The sequence below is a fragment of the Lissotriton vulgaris genome, chromosome 6 (assembly GCF_964263255.1).
Source record: "Lissotriton vulgaris chromosome 6, aLisVul1.2, whole genome shotgun sequence".
NCBI lineage: Eukaryota > Metazoa > Chordata > Amphibia > Caudata > Salamandridae > Lissotriton > Lissotriton vulgaris.
In genome coordinates, this window is record NC_141694.1 from 1,496,414,232 (window position 1) to 1,496,438,153 (window position 23,922).

Consider the following 23,922-nt stretch of genomic DNA (forward strand, 5'->3'; position numbering starts at 1 on the left):
CAAGTATATCCAAAGTCATCCCTTCACTCTTGCCAGAAATCAGCTTTTGCTGTGGCTAAGTTAACATCAATTCTCATCTCAGATCTTAGTTAAAGGAGCACCGCCCCAATGTCCACACTGGGCAGGGCCCCTGTGTCTGGTGCATCCGAGCCACAATTACCACTGATGCCACGGTTCCCAAAACAAGCCCATCCAGGGCATGGATCCACCTTCACATGACATAGTTGCTTACCTGCCGGTCTGCTATACCTCTTTTTAGACCTATTAGAAGGTGCAGATCTCATCCCTCACCTCCAAGTCATGTGAGCCTAGGGCAATGAAGGTAAAGAATTACAAAGGGAGAGGAAAATCCACAGATTCCACTTCAATTGCATTCTTTCTACTAATTGAGGAATAAACCCAAGACTTGCCTAGAGTCAATGCACCTTAACTTCCCACCATAATCTCTTTGCAGCAGTACTAGACTTCAAAATCCTGCAAAACAGCCCTTGAACTCAGCATCAGACTGCAAACATTGCAGCCATCTGTAATGTATGTCACTATTTGACATTTTACATAAACAATGCTGGCAGAACTTACACAGAATTTCCACACACATAAAATTCCTAGGATGAAATGGTGATAATTGCCATATAAACAACCACAGAAGGCTGATAGCAAATGGCAGAATATTGAACCATTCACCCAGACCGAATAGGATGCACCATACAGTAGGGGAAGCCAAGCATTGGCTAAACCATCTGGTCTTGCTAACTAACAACACAGTGGAAAGTGGCTGAGTTGAGTGATTCAGCAGGGAGTGCTTGGGAAAGGTTGAGGGCTAGGAATAACGGCTAGAAGCACCTGGATACGAGCGCAGGCAGAATTAAGGGAAAAGGGGTGTACAAGGTAGACCTACCTACCTCAACCCCCACACAAACGAAATAAATATTTGAGGAGCCATCATTTTGGTCCTAAAGTCTCCCAATTTGGAAAAAAATGTGACCATGTTAGAGATGTGGAAGAGCGACTGAGCTGCCTAATCTGCCTAGATGGACTACACCATGAATAGGGTGTAAGGCTTTGTGCCGAGCACTGCCTGAAAGTTTCTTCCACCCGCCCTCAAAGTGACCAAACAAAAGATTCTGAGGATGCAGCTAATGTTCTAGGCAGGTTGCAAATCCTGTCCGTGCATCAGCTGTTGAGAGTGTAAACACACAAACTAGAAACCTCCTGTGTGCAGGGGTTTCTAACTCACTGTGTGTTTTCATGTCATATTAGCTCTCGCATGGTGACTGCGAGAAGACCGCCAATGTCAAAGGACATGCTCCGGCACTGTCTTAGTTGAGAGGTCTGGGACTTCCTTGGGTGGCTTAGGATTCTGGTCCTTCACCTGTAGCATGATATCCAGGCGTTGAACTGCTGGAAGTCACAAAGCTGAAGACTGCCACATTATTAATATTCCTATTGTTCTTTTTTAGCCAGAAGATTTTTTGTCTACGGTCAATTCAGCTTGTTTCATGACCAGGGCTGTTACTGCTCATGAAACAAGGTGCACAGATTTTTTCAAAAAATGTTGGTATTAGAAAAAACAGTCACAACACTTGCATATAAATTAATAATAAAGCAAGAGATTGGGGTGGTCTGATAAAGATTGTAGGAGAACAGGGAGCTAAACCTGCATGTTTAAACACCCTCCGTATCCTTCACAAGATGTTCCAGTGGATCCCCCCCAACTCCAGGAAAACCAACACCTATACATTCATCACCAGCAGACTGGATTACGGCAACACTCTCTATGCCAGAATCAACAGAAACATCCTCAGCAAACTCCAGACCGGCCAAAATGTCACAGCCGGACTCTTCCTCGACATCCTACCACACAATCATGTCACCAAACACCTCCGCGACCTCCACTGGCTCCCTATCGAAAGAAGAATAACCTTCAAACTGCTCACACACGCCTACAAAGCCCTCCACGACACCGAACTCTAATACCTCAACGACCGAATCTCCTTCCACGCCCACAAGAGAAACCTCCGCTCAGCCGACCTCGCCCTAGCCATTGTCCCTCGTTTCTACAGGACCGGAGCAGGTGGAAGATCCTTCTCCTACCCTGCAGCGAGGACCTGGAATGAACCCCCCCTCCACCTCCGACGAAGCCTGACACTGCACCAATTCAGAAAGGACACAAAGACCTGGCTCTTCAAAGTACCCCAACAGAGCTGCTCCCCCCTTGCCCCGCCCCCCCCACCCCTCACGGGTGAGTAGTGCGCTCTACAAAACTCTGATTGACTGACTGATTGAGACACTGAGTCTGAAGGCAACAAGGAGCATCAGGTGCCATGATAAGGAGGTGGGAGAGGGGAGAGATTGCAATGGGGAGGCACAATGAGAGGCAGGAAATAGATGGGGATGAAGACTCAAAGCAAGGAAAGAGCAGTGAAGTAACAAAACAAAAACACAATAGGGAAACAGTCTTTTGCATCAAAAAAAGCGAAGAGCATCAACAGCAATAAAAATATATAATGGGAGGGAAAAACAGATGCACTCCCATTAAGTGCTAAACATCAAATGTCAAAGAAAAAGGCAAAAGGAAAAACAATTCTGTGATATTAGCAGTGGAAGAAAACAACTCATCGAATTCAAACAATGTGAGACCCTTCTTTGGGAAGAACAAACACAAGAAGACTGAGGAAAACCCACAGAATCAGGTAGTTTAAATATATAAAACAGCCTCTAATCATGAGCAAGGAGCCTACCCAAAACCCAATCTAAAGATACATTAAAGTATAGGTTACAATGCTATGTGTAGCAAGACTATCAAAAGGGTGCAATCAAACCAAGTGAAAGCCTGAAGTAGCTGTATCTAGAGATACTTCTATGACAACAAAGGAAATCCAGGTAATATGGCAGTATGTTAAGTGGCAGAGGTCTTTAGGGCAAAACCAGGGTATTTCCTGTGAATAAAGGATGGCATCTTGTTTCAGGGATATCAAGTCATGAACATCTAAAAATGGCCAAAGAATCAATTTGTTTAAAATTAACTTTCTGTCAATTGGTGCAAATAACACAGCATTTTAAATATTTAAACAAACAAGCAAACTGCACCTTTAATAATTACAGGAAGCGTCAAGTTTCCCTTCTCCCTGCTCTCCTTGGGCCTTGTACTCAAAAGATGTTTGTTAGCCATATACATAGAAGATTTTCTTTTTCGCCAGTGAAGATTGCTAAAGGCCTCTAGCTGTTTCTTGTGGGTGTCTCGGTGTTCTTTTTGCTTGGCTTCAATAACCTCTACGTCCTCTTTTATTTTCTCCCGCTCTTCTACATATGTCCGCCATTCAACAACTTCTCTGGCTCTTTGCTGCAGGAACAGAAAACAAATGTAGTCACTCACCAATATAAACAAAGCACTAATACACTATTTACTGGTATTATTTAAACACAAACTGCTATTGAATTTATTGGAAATAATGCCATATTTAATAAAAACAGACCTTATAAAATTGAATGTGATTCAATTTATTTTTGACATTTTTATTTTAAGTAGACTTTCTCAACACTACTACATACGTGTCAGCGACTTGACACTGCATTAAAAACAAGCATTTGCAATGCAATAGGTTTCGCATTTGCAAGAGTTTGAGCTAGTGACATAGTAAATGACAATGCCGTTCTCTTATGTATTTTGAAAACCTGCAAGCGGTGAGTAAACACTCCTTTTGTACTTACAGTCCTTGCTTACGAGAAGCAAGGCTGCCAGTAAAAGAGGTGCAGTTACTGCCAGCTTACCGTCTTGTAAGCAACGACTATAAGTTCAAAGTGCACGTTTACGCACCACTTGCAGGTTTTCAAAACACATAAATAAAAGGCATTGTGATTTACAATGCAAACAGCTCAAACTCTCGCAAATGCAAGACCTTTTGCATTGCAAATGCTGGTTTACGTTCAGTCATGGCATTTTTTTAAATTAAGTTCTAGATGATTTTATAGTTAAAGATGTCAGCAGAAGTGGCTGATCATTTGCCAATCTTTCCGGCTCCTCACTTCCCTGTAATCACATCTTGCATCGAAGGACCTGCGAACAAAACAAAAAGAACAAGCCAGGAGTGCTAAGGGCATGACGGAGTGCAGAAGTTGCATGTTTGCGGATTAAAGCTCCAAGTATCATGTTTAAAAGATAGCGCTTTACAAACAGTAACTTTCACAGGAACTGTAAGTGTTGTAGGTTAGCTGAAATGTTAAATGCTTTATTTGAGTTCTGGCCTAGAGATAATGTTAGCTGTCTTGCTAATCTGATGTTTTGTAAACGTTATTAATAAAAATGTAAAAAAATTAAGTTGTTGTTTAATAGGCACATAGTGTACATTTCTGATGAACTATCAGTTCACCAACAAAGCCTACAGACGCTTTGTTGGTGAACGCCAAACAGCGAGCACTTCATACTCAGGCTATTTAAATGTGTTCTTTGGAACACGGCATTCTGGCTGGCTCCAGCCAGTCCTGAGCCCCAGTAGCTAGCAGTCAAACAGCCCCTACAACGAAGAGTTCATAAGGATAAGTTACTTACCTGTAATCCTAGTTCTCTTCCAGGGGTATCCGCATTAAAGTCAGAAGCACTGAATATTCTTGCCCATTTGCAGGGACCCCGGCACATATATAAAAATTATTTATGAAAATATATATATATATATATATAAATATATATATATATATATATATATATATATATATATATATATATATATATATATACATACACAGATATATATATATTGAAAATGCACCAATCAATGCAGCCTCCCAGAAAAAAACACAAAAACACACAAGGCTAAGCAATGCTCTGAGACCTTGTCTTTACAACACACACAAACAAACTGGAGGACCAAGAGACACTTGAACTGCCTTTAATGAACAGCAGAAAAGTAGCCCTGTAAAGAAAAAACAGGCATTGTAAGCCCATAGGATGCATTGGAAACTTAACAGCACAGAAAATTCAGGCAAATGTAACATCAAAAACTGGCACCGAGCCTTTAAGGCAGCCGTGACCTCCAGCTTCCCATCATGCCTCAGGGGTGACCGTTTCCAGCTCCTTCAGTCAGGTCTCTGGTTACTCAGCTCCACAGATGTTTTGACTATGTTTGTCAGAAAAGATCTCCTTTTTTACCCCTGTAACTTCTTTTATTTCGACATACAACACCTGTTTGAGTAGGAAGTTGCTTTATTCCTAGCAGTTTGGTTCTTTTTCCACTCAGAGATGCCTTCTCTGTTTGATCCTTGCCCTTCCTGTGGCAAAAAGAAGGCTAAAACAGATTCCCATTCTGTTTGTATTCTCTGCCTTCCTGAGTCTCATTCTCCTGAGACCTGCCAATACTGCCAAAATTTGTCAAGACTCACTCCTAAGGAGAGAGAAAGGATTTATCTTTATGGTCTCTGAGAAAAAGAAGTCTACTACCCACAGAGGCAGATCTCCTGTAAGACACAAAAAGAAAAGGCCCAGGTTGACTTCCAATAGTAAAGTCTTGGTCTGTTCTTCTTCGGCATCGGGATAAGCGTCGAAAATGCCTCCACCGTCGAAGAAAATGACTATGACAACCCCTCCAACGGCGGCATCATAGCATCGGTCGACGTCGAAATCTTTAACGCATAGAGGTATGTTGCGTCATACTCCAGCATTGAATCCTCCGCCACCATCAACCCGTAGACGGTTGGCGTCGAGGAGTCGTTCTCTGTTGGTGCTGGTTCATCGCCCAACATTGAGACATCGTTCTTCGTTGTTCGAAGTCGAGGCGTAGACCTACTTTGCCATCAACTAGGGGGCGGTCAACGTCGAAGCCGTATTGATGAGGATACCTTGGAAGAGAAATATCGCAACACGACAATAAAGAGAGTTTGTCAATTTTCAAAATATAAAGTAAACAGCATTTCACAGATGGCTCAGAGAGGACCTCTAAATAAACAGTAGGCCAATAGTGCACGAAGAAAACGTGAGGTTTATGGGAAACAGAGTTGTGTGTCTGCATCACAAGGCCAGGCTTTTAAATTAAGTTAAAGACAGGTTCTTTGTGCATATGACTGGGAACAGTTAAGCTACACTGCTGTATTTCCTGGAATGCGAACACTACCTTTAGCTAAGCAAAAAGAGCCTTTCAAATATGGAAGCATGAAAGGGAAGGAACTGCAGAGTGCTGGGGTGTAGGTTACAGGAAGGGGCTCACATTGGAGGAAAGGCTGGTACTGTGCGCTATACAAGTGCTAATAAACAATATCAACAAATAGTCAATATTTGAGTGGCACACTTTCGGAGAGAGGTTTGGATGAAGTAAAAACCTGCTGGCGCGGTCCGCCATGTGTGCAGGGGCTATAGGGATCCAGGAGCTACGTCCAGTACAGTTGCACAGGTCTTAGGAACAGAACAGAAGAAGCCACCGAGCTGCTGACAATAGGCACACAGGTGCCAATGTTAAATTTAAAACCCTGCATTTTACACACAAAACGCATTTTTTTTTAGACTCTTGATGTGGTCCTCTGAATAAGCAAACATATCTTTTTCTGCCATCACCTAGGGAGTGGAGAAGAAAGGGGAAAAAACCAAAGAGTGAATTAAATTGGGGTAAACAATGACATACAACAGGGGACAGTTGTCAAAATGTTGAAGTTAAACAATAAATTCAAACCTTACTTTCGAAGGGGAATTGAATGCCCCATCATTCCAAAATCAATGGAGTTGATCGATTTTGGAATGAAGGGGCATTCAAGATACGTTTGCTTATTCAGAGGACCACATCAAGAGTCTGTTAAGTGATCCGCCAGTGTTTTCCTCGGTTTCTCTGAGTATATCAGCTACATCTAATAATGAATCTGATAAGTTGACCAGACTTAAAAAGAAACAGATTAGGACGGACCTTCATGGTCATTTTTTATTACAACATCTAAGAGAGGGAACTATTCCTGGTGGGTTACAGATTAAAAACATTCCAGTAATATTTACTGAAGACCCTATTTTCAAAAAGGGTTTTTCAATGATTGAGACGAAATGTAGTAGAGATTTGATGGTCTTAACAGTAGAAACAGCAGTGAGGATCTCAAAAGAGGAATTGGATGAGATAGCAAAACTAGAAGCTGAAATTAGTACCAACCCAGCTATAGCTGATGCTAAGGCATTGCTGGAAAAAGTAAATAAGGAGATACAGGAATTCAAAGATTATACAATCACACAGAAAACAAACCAATTTGAGAAAGACAAAAAAGGTTTCTCGTTGGATAATATTTACCCTTATCTTCAGTCAGACTTCTATTCTAAGTCAGATTCAAGGCGTTATCTTTCTGATAACCAAGGGAGATCAAGAAAACAGTTTATCTCATTTTCAGAAACATCATCCTCAGGCACCGACAGTGACACAGGTAGTAGTTACAAGCGCACAAATAGGAACCGAAACTGGAACTCTAATCAACAGCAGTCAAACCAATCATCGAATCCTTTTTTATCGAGAGGCCAGACGCGCCCCAGGGGCAGGGTGAGATACACTATCCCGTGGGAGATGAAGACCCGCCGCCAGCACTACAAAAATTAGAAGTGTCACCCATTTTCAATCTTTCAAACAAGGTGCTGACGAAAGCAGAAGAAAGTATATTAGCTAAGGGACTCACTTTTGTCCCGTCTAAAAAGACAGACTTCGTGAAACTGAAATCAGAGTTCATAGAATTCTGTAGAAAATTGAGATTAACAATGTTTTTCGTTGAAAAACCGTTACAATTACCAACGGAAGTGACTGGGTTAAGAAATAAATCCACATTCTGTCCTCCAGCAAATACGATTCCTAAAGAACTCATATTCTTTGAAAAGACTGTGTTATCCGCCATTTCAGCAATGGAAAAAGATAAAAAATTTGTCAAATTCAATACCACAAAAGATCAAATGTCTGCACTAACAAATCTAAGAAATGACGATTCAGTGATAATCAAACAAGCCGATAAAGGCGGTGCCATAGTCGTGTGGGATGCCAACGACTACACCGCCGAAGTAATGAGACAATTAGATGACCCTAACTGTTACCGTAAAATAGGGAAAGACCCCACACAAGACCTACAAAATGAACTCTTTGCTATGATTCAAGAAGGCTTCGAACAAGGGTTTGTTGGACAAAAGGAAGTAGAGTATTTACAGATCAAACATCCTAAAACACCTTTGTTTTATGTACTACCCAAGCTTCACAAAAATCAAAATCATCCACCTGGCAGGCCCATCGTGGCAGGATGCGGTTCTCTGCTAGAACCAATTGCCAAATATGTGGACTGTTTCTTAAAAGAGTTCATGAGTCAGGTGGTCTCCTATCTACAGGATACCACTGACTTTATCAACAAGTTGGAAAACGTCAACTTTCGCGAAGGGATGGACACATTAGTTACACTTGATGTGACGTCCCTATATACCCAGATCCCCCAGGACGCAGCGGTGGCAGTTTTGACATTGTTTTTAGATTCGAGGCCTAGGCTTACACGAGTCCCCACTAAGTTCATAGTTGACCTTGCATCCTTTGCTCTAAGAAAAAACTACTTTTGTTTCAAGAATGAGTTTTACTATCAAGTCAAAGGGGTGGCAATGGGCTGCCCCTTTGCACCGGAGCTGGCCGTACTTTTTATGTCATTGTATGAGTATACCTACATACATAACATTAACCCGTTTAGTCATCATATAGGTATTTGGCTCCGCTTCATCAATGACGTTTTCATGGTGTGGATGGGAGACAGCAACAACTTGTCCCTATTCCACCAGTGGTTGAACTCAATAACACCAGATATACAGTTTAGCATGGCACAATCCACCACCCGGATTGCATTCTTGGATGTCGAGGTATTCCCAAAAGAAGGCATATTAGCTACCACACTGTTTATAAAACCGACTGACCGCAACAAAGCTTTACTGTTTGACAGTAACCACCCGAGGAGTCTCAGGGAGAACCTACCTTACGGGCAGTTTCTGGAAGCATAATGCTTTCAGCAACTGCAAATCCAAATTTGTAGTTTACGGCATAAAGTGCCCCTGCAATTGCCTTTATATAGGCAAAACTAACCAAGAAGTACGCCAACGTATCAGTCAACATAAGCCTCGTCTTAAAAGAAAAGTAGAAAATGCACCTTTAGTCAACCATTGGACGCGGATGCAACACCAAATTGGAGATCTACGGTGGACGGTCATCTCAAAAGTCGAAAAAGACCCACGCGGAGGTGACTGGAATCTCAAGTTGTCCAAGAGAGAGGCAATGCTTATTGTCAAATTTGACACAGCAATGTCTGGCTTGAATGAATTGAGTGAAATTTACAAGCTATGAGGACTCTCCTTGTGGACGCCGCCGCATTTATTATTTATTATTATTTTTCTTCCTTCCTTAATAATTCTTTCTCTGCCTCCCAGTTGACGCGCTGTTCCACCCATGCGCGAAGGAGTTAATATTCACATTGAATCACCACGCCCCTCGTGGGCGTCACCTCATCTATTCCTTCCCTTTAAAAAGCCTTCTCCCATCTTACGCGCTGCTCTACCCATGCGCGAAGGGAGTAGTGCTGACTGAGACGCCACCTCGACGTGCGGTTATCCAGATTCTCTAGTAAGTACTGCACCCTCCACGCTTCAAATGTCAGTCCGTGTCCCTTGAATACCTGTAACAGCGGTTTAACCTTATGGGTGTTTCTTGTACTCACAGCCACCTTCCATTTCGGTCGCTAGAACTCAGACATCGACTTGGATTATACTAACCGAGCCGTTTTCTTTAGACTCACGTAAGCGCTTTTCCTCTGACAGCGGAATTATTTAATTCTTTTCAGTAATTACTCAAACCTCGTATTTTGTGATACTAGTAGTTTGTTTTTCACTTTAGGAAATCTCTGCAACATGAGCGTCTAGGACAACAATCTTCACTTTAATTGATATGGACATGCCGAATTCGGGCGCGTTGCCAAGGTGAGACTTCTTTAAACCCACATTGTATACGCTTTTAGATACTTCCCTCATTCCGTTACGCTCACGTGTACTCATCCTTTTTCTTTATAGAAAATTATAAATATAGAGACTAGGACGGCAGTGAAATATCCAGCATTAAAAGAACAAATTATAAGAACAAGACAACACACCCCCTTTGGGTAAGGTTTATCTCATTACACTTGAATCCCAACGCCAAGGCTGGCTGCTCATAGCGTTCATTCCAGTTTTCATTTTCTCTTTAGCATCTGACTATGAGATTTTCGTGCAATTCCCTGTACATCTACAGTCAGCACCCGTAGAAGCCTTTAAACAAAGGATATACGACTTAAGGGTAAGTGTTGACAATTTCCCTCCCTAACAGCGCGGCATGTTGGGGTAGGATATTCCGCCAATTAACCAATGAGTCTAAATCCATTTCCTTTTATTTTATTGTTAGAACGCAGTGGCTCCACGCGTGGACAATTTACTCTGTCCTTTAATTCGAGTAAAGGTAAGTAATTTAACAGCTAGTGGAAATTTGATATCCTCCTGCAGTTTACTTAATACCAGTCTAGCAAATGACGACAGCAACCCTCTCCAAATTCCATCTACATGAAGGGAACCTCTTTCCAATCTTTAGCATAGAGGGTGCAGGTTTAGTCCTCCAATGTTACCGTTTGAACCACTGGTCGTTTGTATCGCTGAGCAGGTCACTTGATGTGGATTATGTATATCATGAGAAGCTATCTAATACTTAAGCACATTTCTGCTACCACTTATGCTTGTTTTCCCTCATTTTCATCCCTTGCAGGACTTGTTAAAGCCCTGATGAGAATCCCCAACGACTGCAGCGGGATTTGAAACGCGTAGGCTCTACCTCACCTGTCTACAAACGCTCTCGGCTACCATCTCTTGAACCCTGAGCACATTGTTGTACATTACTTTATACCATTACTTTCAAACTTTGAAATGTTTTCATAGCAATATAAGAATGTACAGATATAAATAGACAAAAAATTGTTTTGTAAATAATTGGAGACAGTGGTATTTGTTCTTAACTTTTCTCTTTTTCTTTAATCCCTTTTCCGTTTTTCCAAGTATGCATATATGTTGAATGTCTGTGATATGCTTGAATTTAGAATGAATGGTTGAATGATTGACCAATACCCCTCTGTTCCACGTGTTCTTATAAAGTTTTCTTGTGTATCAGAAGAATTCAAAACTAAGATATATGTTGAAAAAAACCTTTTTTGAATAAAAATACTATTAAATAGTACTCCCCCATTTCTGATCTTTTGTTCACATCTCTGGTGGTTAGTGGCTGTTCGAAATTATATTCATCAGTACTGGCATTTCTATTTTGTTGGTTATCTATTAGGCTCAGCCTTACTGATTAGAGCCGGCCTCCCTCTTGTTTTTCGCGACATCAGTTCTTAGACACAGCTTTTCCGCACCAGAAACGCAGAGCCATGTTAAAAACCAACACTGGTGCCATTGAAACTAGGGCCCTGAAAGGGGATGACCTTAACCCTAGATATCGGTTCGCAGAATGGAGAGGATGGGTGGGGCGGTAAGGAATCTAATACGAACTACTGTTTCTTACAGATATATCGTTACCGAAGGTAAGTAACTTGTGCATCTGAAAGAAACATGTTAGTATTAGATTCCTTACCTTATACTAGATACCCCAGCAATACCAACCCCGGTGGTGGGTCTGGGAACCAATAATCACACCAGAAAGTCCTGGAGGACGGAACGGCCAAAGAAGCCATCCCTCCGGACTTGGCTGTCCAGGCAGTAGTATCTTGCAAACGTGTGCAACGATGCCCACAAAGCTGCCTGACAGATGTCCTGCAAGGGGACACCCCGGCCCAGGGCAGTGGTAGCCGCCGTGGCCAGAGTGGAATGGGCCCTCAGCCCAACAGGAGGCTCCTTCCTTGCCAAGGAGTAACAAGCCTTGATACACAAGACGACCCACCGAGAGATGGTCCGCTTGTGTACCGCCCGTCCCTTCTTAGCGCCCACGTAACCAACAAAGAGTTGGTCATCCACCCGGAACTGGCATGTGCGATCCAAATAGAATGAGAGCGCAAGTTTTGGGTCCAGATGGCGGAGCCGCTCGTCCTCCTTTGAGGGATGCGGAGGCGAAAAGAAGGTGGGCAAGATGGTAGACTGCCCGATGTGGAAGGCCGTGACAACCTTGGGCAGGAAAGAGGGTCTAGTCCGCAACACAACCTTGTCCGGATGGACAGAAAGGAAAGGAGGTTTAGGGGAAAGAGCCTGGAGCTCACTCACTCTCCTGGCAGAGGTGATGGCAACCAGGAAAGCACTCTTCAGAGTAAGAAGGCGGATAAAACAGTTGTGAAGTGGCTCAAAGGGAGCGCACATCAGATAAGTAAGAACCAGGTTCAAGTCCCACTGAGGCATCACGAATGGAACAGGTGGGAACGTGTGTGTGATGCCTTTCAGAAAACGAGTTACAATAGGGAACTTGAACAAAGATTGTTGATCAGGCAGCCTTAGAAAGGCTGAAAGGGCAGAAAGGTAGCCCTTGATAGTGCCCAGAGCAGAGCTCTGCTGGGCAAGAGAAAGAAGGAAGAGAAGAACCTCAGAAAGAGGGGCAGAGAGAGGATCCACAGCCTCTGCTGTGCACCATGCCACAAATCTGTTCCACCTGCAGGCGTATACCGACTTTGTGGAGGGATGCCTGGCTGCCAGAATAATATTACAGACTTCAGGAGGCAAGTCAAATGGCCTCAACTGTCGCCGCTCAATCTCCAAGCATGGAGGTGGAGACTGGACAGGTTCCGGTGGAGGACCATCCCCTGTTGCTGCGACAGAAGGTCCTCCTGAAGAGGCAGACGAACCGGGGATCGACTGACATACTGAGTAGCTCGGGATACCAGTACCTTCGTGCCCAGTCCGGAGCTACAAGGATGACTTGGGCCCGGTCACGTTTGATCTTCTTCAGCATTCTGGGCAGAAGTGGTATAGACGGAAAGGCGTACAACAGACCGCAACTCCACTCGCGACGAAAAGCGTCTCAGAGCGAGTGCCGCCTTGGAAATTCCAACACGCAGAACTGATGACATTGCGCGTTCTCTTCTGTGGCAAATAGATCTAACCAAGGCTCTCCCCACTGCAGAAAAAGACCTTGCACCACGTCAGAGTTCAGACGCCATTCGTGATCCATCATGCACCGGCGGCTGAGTTTGTCCGCCCTGGAGTTCAGAGAACCTGCCAGGTGTTGAACCACCAGGGTCACGCCCTGATGTTCTAGCCAGTGCCAAAGGCGCAGAGCCTCCTGGCAGAGGGTCCACGACCCCACCCCGCCCTGTTCGTTGCAGTACCACATGGCGGTGGTGTTGTCTGTGAACACCTGCACTACACTCCCCCGGACAGAGGGGAGGAATGCCTTCAGTGCAAGACTAATCGCCCGCAGCTCCAAAAGGTTGATATGGAGCCAGGACTCCGCCGGAGACCAGGGGCCTCTGATCTCCGCCTCTCCCACGTGGCCTCCCCAGCCCCTGAGGGACACGTCCGTCACAACTACGTGATCCGGTTGGGGAAGGGAGAGGGATCTGCCGCTGACCCAATCGTGGTCCGTGAGCCACCACTGCAGCTGTCTTGCAGTGCCCTCCGAGATCAGGACATGGTCGGACAGGTTGCCCTAATGCTGGGCCTACTGAAACTTCAGGTCCCACTGCAGAGTCCGCATCCGCCAACGGGCATGATGCACCAGAAGGATGCAGGAAGCCATCAGCCCCAGAAGCCGCAGCGTCAACCTGACGGAGACTCGGGATAAAGGCTGAAAGATCGGAATCAGAGCCTGAATATCCCGAACCCGCTGATCGGGGGGATAAACCCGAAACTGCGCCGAGTCGAGAACCGCTCCGATGAAGAGGAGCTTTTGAGAGGGACACAGGTGTGACTTCGGCACTTTGATGGAGAACCCCAGCAGGTGCAGAAGATCCGCCGTCGTCTGGAGGTGGCTGACGACTGTCTGGGGCGAGCCCGCCTTCAACAACCAGTCGTCGAGGTAGGGGAAGACTGAAACCCCTAACCTGCGCAGATGAACTGCGACCACCGCCATCACTTTCGTGAGCACCCGTGGGGCGCTGGTAAGACCGAAGGGGAGCACGGTAAACAAAGTGCTCGTGGCCTACCGTGAACCGCAGGTAGCGCCGGCAGGACAGGGATGTGGAAATAAGCGTCCTGCAAGTCCAACGCTACCATCCAGTCTCCTGGGTCCAGGGCAGCTAAGATCTGAGCCAGTGTCAGCATTTTGAACTTCTCCTTCTGGAGAAAGCCGTTGACGTTCCGTAGGTCCAAGATAGGGCGTAGGCCCCCTTTGCCCTTCTTGGGTACCAGAAAGTATTGGGAGTAGCAACCACACCCTACTTCTGGCCCAGGAACGCGCTCGATTGCCCCCTTGGCCAAGAGGGCCGTAACTTCCTCCTGCAGAAGCCGCATATGATCCCCCAATACGCGGTGGTATTGCGGTGGCATGGCTGGAGGGGTCGTCTCGAAGGGGAGGGAGTAGCCCCTTCGGACGATTTGCAGCACCCACCTGTCCGATGTGACAGTGCGCCAGAGGGAGTGGTGATGGCGAACCCTGCCCCCCACTGGCGTCACATGGGCCGGAAAGCACGGACTAGGAAGGTTTTGAGGCGGATGCTGCGGGGGAAGGTGTGGACTGGCCTCGCCGTTGTCCCCGACCGCCTCCACGGCGATTTCCATGGCCGCCACCGTGTTGGATGTTAGTCTGCGGTGCGTGGCTGGCAGCACGTGTGGCGGCGCCCCTTCCTTGGCCACGAAAGGAGCGAAAGGCACCCGTTTGCTGGTGCGGGGCCGAGAGGCCCAAGGACTTGGACGTAGCCCTGGAGTCCTTAAAGCGTTTAAGCCCATGGTCTGCCTTGTCGCCAAAGATGCGACGGCCATCAAACAGCATGTCCATGAGAGTATTCTGGACATCAGCTGAAAAGTTCGCGGACCTCAACCAGGTGTGGCGACGAATCGCCACCGTCGTTGCCATCGCTCTGCCGCGGAGTCTGTGGTATTCAGCCCACAGCGGATGGAAAAACGTGCCGCATCACGACCCTCCGCAAGGGCTTGGGCAAGTTTAGCCTTGACCTCCGCCGGGCATTGTGGCAGCACGTCCGCTACCGTGTCCCACAGGGAGTGGGTGTAGCGGCCCAAGAGGCATGCGGTGTTGGATCCAAAAGAACATCAGTCAAGGCCTCATTAAACGGCAGCAGAGGCTCAGCCGAGCTTGACTGCGGTTTAAGGACCTCAGTGAGGAAGTTAGTCCTCACGGCCGCGACGGGTAGCTCAAGGCCCAAGGCCTTGGCACCCGCGTCAACAACACACTGATGGTTGCCCCCTCCTCCGAAGCCACGGTAGGAAGTGAGACAAAACCAGTCTCTGGCGAAGTGTCCAGACCACTGGCATCCCCAAGTCCACCTGTCCAGTCCTCCTGGGACTGACACTCACGTGTCAGAGGGTCCTTAGACCCCTCCCAATACTCCTCATCACCCACCTCCTGATAATCAGGGTTGTCAAATGATGGGGCCGGTTCATTGAAGTAAAACTCCCCAAGCGGCGTCGAGAGCGGCGCCCAGCGGCGCCCCTCTGATGCCGGAACCGGGTCGAGAGAGGTATCGGTGACGGCGCCGCCTGAGGACGGCGCCGGAGGTGACACGTGGGGGACCGGCGCCGGTGAAGTAGTCAGGTCGACCGGCGACGATCCGGATCCAGAAGCGGATCCAGTGGGGCCCGAAGGCGCCGGCGGCGTCGGGGCCGAAGCACCTGACCCGCTAGGGCCCCCAGACGGGTCCCCTGGGCCCGAAGGCGCCGCAGAGCCCGCCGGAGGAGTGAGGGACCTCATGGCCATGAGGAAGCGCTCGATCTCCTCCGGCGTCGCTTGCTGCCCAGGGACCGGAGGGTATGGGGCAGGTCGCGATGGCCGCGACTCCGACGGAGCCGCGTGGGCGGTGTCACCCGAACCCCCGGCCGCATCACGCGAACGTCGGGGGGAGTCGGAAGAGCGATGAAGTCTCTTCGACTTCTTGTGCTTACCGGACTACTTCGAACCTGAGGAGTGATGTCGACTCCCGGAGCTATGATGGCTCCGCCCCCGCGACCGGTCCCTCGACCTCCGTCCGGACCGGGACCTCTCACGGCACCGGGCCGACTGCCGGAGCTCGAGCCGCTTGCGGGACCGCTCCCGCCTAGCTTTCGATGTTAAGGCTCGACAGTCGGAGCAGGTCTTGTCGTCATGATCGACGCCGAGACAGTGGAGGCACCGTCGGTGAGGGTCGGTGACCGACATCAGCCGGTCGCAGTCCTCACAAGGTTTAAAACCTGGCATCCCTACCGGCACCGATCAGGGTCGAAGACTCGAAGAATGATCAAAAAGATGTCAAAAAAGTTTTGTCAAAAAGTGACTAAGGTACCACTTTTTCCGGATCTGTGCTGTTGGCGCGGAAAAAAGAAGAACTGACGTCGGCACGCGGAGGCGGCATCTAAGTACTCAGACAACGTCATCACGGCACCCACGACGCAGACGACGGACGCGGAGTCGCAGACGACGCCTACCGACGCGCAAGGGTACTGCTACGCAAAAATTTCCGGATCCAGTCTGACGCCTGGGGATATTCTAAGGTAAGGAATCTAATACTAACCTGTTTCTTTCAGATCCCCTGGGCACCCCCGAGCAGTGATTCCACCGAAGATTACCGGCCTACACTCCACAAGTGTTTCATGGGCTAGTATTTAGTGATTCCTCTAGAGGTCCTTTCGCCTGTGGGTCCCTGTGAAGGAAACTTTAACTTTCAGTGGCTTACCTGGTTGCTCCAGACGTGCCCTGACTCTCCATCGCTTGGGGAGTCCCCAATGTGAGAAGTTGGCCTGGCATATGATGTCCACTATTCTAGTGGGCACCTTGCACCAGTCCAAACAACCCTTATTGATGGTAGGTTTAAGACAACCTTTATAGAAAGCTACCCTAGTGGTAGGTGTGGAGAGCAGCCTTCAGGCTAAGTCTGAAGGAATGTAAAGCAGCTTGTTTTGGTACCTATGCCCTCGGTACCTAAGGTACCATATAGTTGGAGCTCAGAAGGTAACTCAGTAACCGATCTGGTAGGTACCTAAAGTACATGCAATCAATTTAGAGAGAGAACAGCTAGGCTGTGGTCCTGATTAGCAGGGCCACAGCCAGACAAAGTCGAAAAACCAGTGAAACACAGTAAAAAGTGGGGGTAACCATAGGAAGCAGACCCTACTCTCCTACAACCAGGACCTTGCTGGTCCTCACCGAAGAATCTTACCTCTGACCGTGTTGGTTGCAGTTGCCACGGCTTGTTGGTATTCAATCCGGACACTGACCTCCCCAGCACTTGGCATCCTTCGTGGGACAGCTCGCTTGTGGACTTTGGTCGTTCTCAACGTCTCCTGGTCCCCGTGGCTGCAGAGTCAACCTTCACCTCTTCTCGCCTGAAGCACCAGAGATCGGTGGGCATTCGTCTACTGAGCCCCTGATCACTGTTAAGTGACCCAGAATCTTTCCCCTCTGCTTTTAGGTTCTTCTCAGCTTGGATCCATGCTTGGATCCAACCGGACACTTCTCCTCTTCACGGCAGCAGAACTTTGCAGCATCACGCCATTGAAAACGACAAAGATTCCCAACACCATTTGACACCTATGCACCCGGCTTTGCTGGGTTAGGTAACACGAGTACTCCTGTGCTCACATGGGTGCTGACCTTAGAAACTTCTAAGGTTGAAAGGGTTTGCTCAAAGTCCTCTCCTAAGTGTCCGTAAACTTTTAAAATTCCAACCGTGACTTTCCCATAGGGTTGTACAGAGCTTGCGCGTGTGTTCTCACACTGCACCCGTCCCCTGTGGGTTCCCAGTGTCACTATCTTGGGTGGTTCCTTGGGGTCCCAGCGATTCTACATGCTCTAGGCACTGTGTCTAGTCAAGTCGTGGTTGTTATACCAATTTCTTAGTATATGGTTTGGTCTCCCCCTGGGGCCCACTGTGTATTGTGCTATTTACTGATGCTCTAGTGATTTAATATTGTGTGCTTTGTTCTCCAATCTCATAAAGAGGTTAGTAGAGAGTGTTTAGTAATAAATACATATATTATATATATATATATATATATACCCTGTGTCGTTCTCCTTTCATTTGGTCATTAAGGAGGTTATAGAAGACTGGTAAACCAAGCTGCTTTAGATTCCTTCGAGACTTAAGCCTTAAAGGCTGCTCTCCACAGCTACCACTAGGATACCTTTCTTTAAAGGTTGTCTTTAACCTAATCATTAAAAAGGGTTGTTTGGAATGGCACAAGGTGCCCACTATGACTAGTGGTCAGCATATACCAGGCCAACTTCTCACACCATTAATTTAGGGAGAAGAATGGTAAGCTCCCAAGGAGGAGATGGGGACTTTACTGGTGTACATGCAGTTTTAATACCTTCTAGAAAATCTTTAACCACAGGCATTTTAAAGAATAAGGTTTGTGATTAAGAATTCAGATAGGCAGTTATAGCCGCAAGGTGTACTTTAATAAAAGTAAATTGTAAATCAGACCTTAATAGATGGATTGTGGCTGCTTTGAATATACCAAATGCAAAATCTCTCACTTAAATGCTTATGATTTTTCGTGGAAGTTGTTTAGCTTCTTGTAGAATATTCATGCAGTCTTGTGGATGACCTAGGCCACATTGCAGGCATACTTGAAAGTAGTTCAAGGTTTCTTTCTACTTTGTTTCTTTAGTTAACCAGTTGTCTAGGTAAGAATAGACACATAGTTTTTGTTTTCTCAGATGTGCTGCAACAACAGTCATACGTTTTGCAAATGTTCGAGGAGCTGATTTCAGTCCGAAAGGGAGGACTTTGTATTGAAAATGTCTTGAGCCTACTGTGAACCTTAAGAAATTCTGAAAAGTGTCTTGCAATACTTTCTTCCCTAAAAGTGACTTACGGAGCTGGAGGAAGAAGTGACTAATTGTTTAGTAGGAGTCTCTGTAGAGATTCGGTGTTGGGGTAGGATGGCTTGGGCTGTTATCGTTGCTGATGGTGCAACTAGTAAAGAGTTTGAACCCTCTGAAGATAGTATCGCCTGTCATACTGCCTGTACCGCCTTCTGAATTCTTCTTTTGTAGGCACACACCCTTTACAGTTATCAATTCAGTTTTAATTTATTACATTTCATGACCAGTGTGTTTCCTGAGAGCGGTAGGTTCAGGATTCTGTTTTGCACTAGCAGTTTTAGAACTGTTAGTCTAAGCCATGAGCTTCTACTAGCACAGATGCCATGACAGTAGTCATGAGCACATTAATCTTAGATCAAGAGGCTTATACTTCCTTAAAAGCCTAGCTGGGCTGATTTTTTTTGATGCATGTGTTACAAATAATAGCAACGCAGGCTCAAGAAGACCAGGATCCAGAGGATAAAGAGGCCTTGATGATGTTCATTGATGTAATGTCGCAAAGATGACTATGTAGATGTAGTAGGTGCAGGCATAGAAATATTCAACTTAAATTCACCTCTTGCTAACACCTTGTTAACCGCTTTTAGGTCATCAATTGGAGATATCCTTTCTGGAGGTGTGTTTGAAAGAGTTTGAGAATAATCTCGGATTGAAGCTCTTGGGGTAATTGTCCACATGTTCGGTCTTGAGATCGTGACATCCTGCTTTGCCTTGTGCTGGATCTCCTTGATCTAGAGTGAGATGACCGGCGTCTTTCTCAAGAGCTTCTTCAAGATTTAAGTTTGGCCTTGGATCTCATGCAATGTCTATGAGACAACTGTGGACTGTCCTGTGGTCTTGTCAGGGGGAGATTCTAGGCAAAAACCTAGGTGATTTTACAGAGCCTGGAGTAGCCGTTAGGTGGCGTCGCTCCCCCCGCAGAAGGAGTACCAGAAAGTACTATTTTAGGTGTATGATGTGAAGGAGAGCCTGGAGTGGCATGTCTCTCTGGACAAAAATCCTGTAACCATCTTGGAGACAGTTGCACAGATGGTGACAGAGATTTTGCTCTGGGTGTCACTTTTGAAGACTGTGGTGGGTTTTACATCGAAGTTGGTGGTTTTCATGTTGAAAAATATGGCTTTTGTGCCGATGGAGGTGATCTTGATGACGACAGAGGTGGTTTCGCAGTTGGCAGAAGCGGTCTCTATGTCGGTGGGAAGTTCTTCGCAGTCAATGGAAGATGTTTCGATGTCGGCAACAGTGGTCTTACTGTCAAAGGAGGTGTTTTCGGCTGCAACAATGTTTTTAAAGGTGAACGTCAGGGTTCTTTCGCCATCGAGTGTCTCTACATCGTACCTGATGACACCGAGCAAGAAGGAAGGTTCCCAGCCTTCAAGGCTATGCTCCTCAACATCATGCTTTTCTAGACATCAATATGGATCAATGTCTCTTCCCCTGATGTCTTCTAAGATCTAGCTCTTGGGGAGTCTTTGGAGAAGGAAAAATAAGCTCTAGTAGAAGACCAATCTTCTTAATGGTTTTTAGAAGATCTGGGAGCATTTTCATTTTCCTTTCTTTGCTGCAACCCATGTAGTTTGATTTTCTGTCTATCCTTCAAAGTTCTTCTTAAGAAGGATTACAAGAAGACACAAAATGCATAGCCTGTGGGGGTCTGAATATGCCTTCTTTAGCTGCGGGAAGGGTACTTTACAAAAAGTGAAGACCTTTTTTTCTGAAACTCAAAATACAACGTTTAGAAAGATTTCCAAAACATTTTTGCTATAAAAAGGCATAGCTCAGTGCCCCAGGCTCCTCCAGGATTCCAGGAGCAGGATAATGAACTGAAAAAATAGTCACCTGTGGAGCACATCAGATACAGGGTGTACTGTGACGTTCTTAAATGCAGTGTGCCAGTTTTTCTCTGCTATGCTTTGCATTGCAGCCTACTGGCTAACAAGGTCTCGTATTCACTCTCCTTTTCCTATTAAAAAGATTTGTGAAAGGTTTTCTTTGGTCACTTTTTTATAGTGACACATTTCTATGCAATTGGCTTGTTTTTTAAGTGAATATTCAATGCAATCTGCCCATTTTTAGCCTTACTTTAGGCTGCAAACATATATGTGAAGTACTATGATACAAAGTTAGTTATACATATACGGCTGATTTTTAACAAGTGCTCCAGGATTACCACGTGTGGGCTGATCTAGCCAGTGCTTATCACTAGTGAGGAGGATCCCCTTGAAGAGAACAGACCGTATTAGATCATTTCCGCCGAGAAGTTTCAATGTGCATTTCTGAACACGCTATCCCCTGAAACTGTGAGACCCTCTCACAAAAAACATATGACATAATGGAGTTAGACAGTAAACTAGAGAAACTACAAGTACTAGCTCACTGTCTTTTGTGAGCATCAGCAGAATCCATGATTGTGAGAAAGTGCCATCTTTCTTGCCTTGGTATGCCCCCACTTTTTTCTGAACTGCTGATGTGCTTTGACTGAGTGTGCCTTGGGTTCCTGCCAACCAGGTACCCAAGGCCTGTGTTCCGTCCCTAAAACTAAAACCCAATTGGCATCTCTGGCCACCTATCAGCCCCTAGTAAATGGTACCCTAGGCACCCAGGGCATGGTGACCAGAGAAGACCCCTGAGGGCTGCAGCACTTATGGTGCCACCCTCAGGGACCCTGTACTCTGACACCCACACACTGCCTTTGCAGGCTGAGTGTCTAAGTAACAGAACTAAACAGAGTGTCGACATGGCACACACCCCTGTGTGCCATGCCTACAGAACCCACTGCCCTGGCATACTTCAGTCCCCCCTCTAGCTGGGTGCCCTATGCCAGAGGTGTGGGCACAGGTGCATGAGCCCTGTGCCCCTACAGTACCCAGGGCCATTCCTGGGCACTGTAAGTGCAGTGATGCCATTAAGAGTATAGGGTGCTGGGAGGTTGTCACTACGAACTCCACAGTACCATATTGGCTACACTGAAGACTGACACGTTTGGTACCAAACTTCTCAGCACATTAAACCTGCATTGATGCCAGTGTGAGATTTAATGTAAAGTGCACCAGAGGGCATCTTAGAGATGCCCCCTGAAAACCTAACCTACAATCCACGTCTGGGTTGAGTGGCTGCAGAGGCTGCCACACAGCAGACATGTTGCTGGACACCTGGGTGGAGAGCCCCCGCTCTCCTGGGCCTGCAACAATGCACATCCTGGGCGAGGTGCTAGGTCTGCTCCCCCAGGATGGGGGAAGCTCCAAAGGCATGCCGCCTCTGTGAGCTTCTCTAGACCATTTGTTGTACCCAGCAACTGGCCCCCACCAGTCCTGACACCCACTCTGGCGGGAAAAAGTACGTCAGGAAGGGGGGTGTGCCAGCCTGTGCCAACCCCACCCCTCAGGTGGGGGAGACGAGGTGAAGCGCGACCCCGGGCTCCGGCCATCTTGTAGATGGGGGAGCCCTGCCCAATCACAGCTAGGCTCCTGCCCCCCTCCCACAGGAGAGAAGCAGGCTAGGGAGTGTACCCACCCCAGGACAGGGACCTATTGGTCCCTGTCCTTGCCCTACCTGTAACACTCAAATTCTGTATTTAGGGGCTCCCTGAACCTTCCTTCCTCTGATTCAGATAAGAAAAGAAGAAAGAAGATCAAGAAGAAGAAGACCTGCCGTGCAGCTGCTAACAGGACGACAACAACTGACTTGGCCCCAGCCCTACCTGTCGATCCTGGAACCTGTTCCTGCCTAATCCTGGCGACTCCTGCGGACAGTAACCTTGGGACACCCATAGGACCCTGATGACACCTGCAGCCTCAGGACAGAGGACCCCTCCGACCACGACCAGCGGGAGGTAAGATTTCCCGACCTCAAAAGACACCCCTGCACACGGCGGCCCACGTCCCCTGTTCCCAACTCCTGGGTGCCTACCTATCCTCCAAGATCCCAACTTACCCCTCGAAGTGTTGGTCGCTCCAGAAGATCCTTCGTCCCCGAGCCTGCAGCCTTTGTTCCCTTTTCAAGTTCCTCATTTAATAATATTGAGCGCCCCACAGCTCAAAAGCACCCTGCACCCAGCCGCCAGAGTGCCCCTGGCAGTGCAACCTGTACCCCATCCTACTTCTCCAATTGCCCTGAGCAAGTGACCAGGAGCCCAGCTCCCACATCCGCGTGGCCTGCTAGCCAGCAGCCACCAACCGGAGGCCCCCTTCCCTCATTGGATAACATTGGGCCTAACTACCTCTGCACCCGGCCGCCCCTGTGCCGCTGGGGGTGAACCAACTGCACTTACCTGACCCTGGGGGACCCCTGAGTCTATGCCCAGAACTCTAACTTCATCAGCCAAGTACTCCCCTGGAAACCGATAACTCCTTAACCTGCCATTGGATAACATTGACTGGTTCGACTCAAAAAATTCTTTTAAGTGTGAAGTTTTGGAAACTACAAATATTCATATAAAATCTCCCGAATTCCGAAGTACTCACCTGTGATCAGGGGAGAAGCCAGTACTGTACCTTGTAGCCCAGTACTGAACCGCAAAAGTAATCCTTACCAGGTTTACTAGTAACTTGTATTTTCTCCATAGGAATCCATTGTCTGTTTTTCTATGAAATTTCTTCCGTCTACTTTTGAAAACTAGAAATATTCTTTAAAAATCATACGAAACACTGAAACGTAATTACTTACCAGTTTTGAGTTGAGACCCCAGTCCTGGCCCCAGGAGACCAGTACTGGATTACAAAAGTAACGAGATCATACTTTACCTGCAACCTGAATTTTCTCCCATTGGATAACATTGCCAGATTCCTGTTGAAAAGTTTTTAAGTGTGAACTTTTAAAATAGCTTTTTATTCCTGAAAAATCACTACAATACCTAAAACTTTTTTGTTAAACTGTTTTCAGCTTAGACCCCAGGACTGAACCGCAGAGCCAGTCCTGGAATTACCAAAGTAATCTACAAAATAATCAACTGTGTTTAGATAAGGAAATCCATTGAGCTAAATTG

The 23,922-nt window shown here is 46.7% G+C and overlaps 1 protein-coding gene across 5 annotated transcripts in view; it reads right to left on the minus strand.

The window, feature by feature from the left end:
- Positions 1–23,922, minus strand: part of MTIF2 (mitochondrial translational initiation factor 2) — a 370,558-nt gene that overhangs the window by 185,675 nt on the left and 160,961 nt on the right. For all 5 annotated transcript variants that reach the window (XM_086927656.1, XM_086927658.1, XM_086927655.1 and 2 more), the window contains one exon: positions 3,091–3,343. In XM_086927656.1, the coding sequence (XP_086783782.1) occupies positions 3,091–3,343 (253 nt within the window). The remainder of the gene's footprint in view (positions 1–3,090; positions 3,344–23,922) is intronic.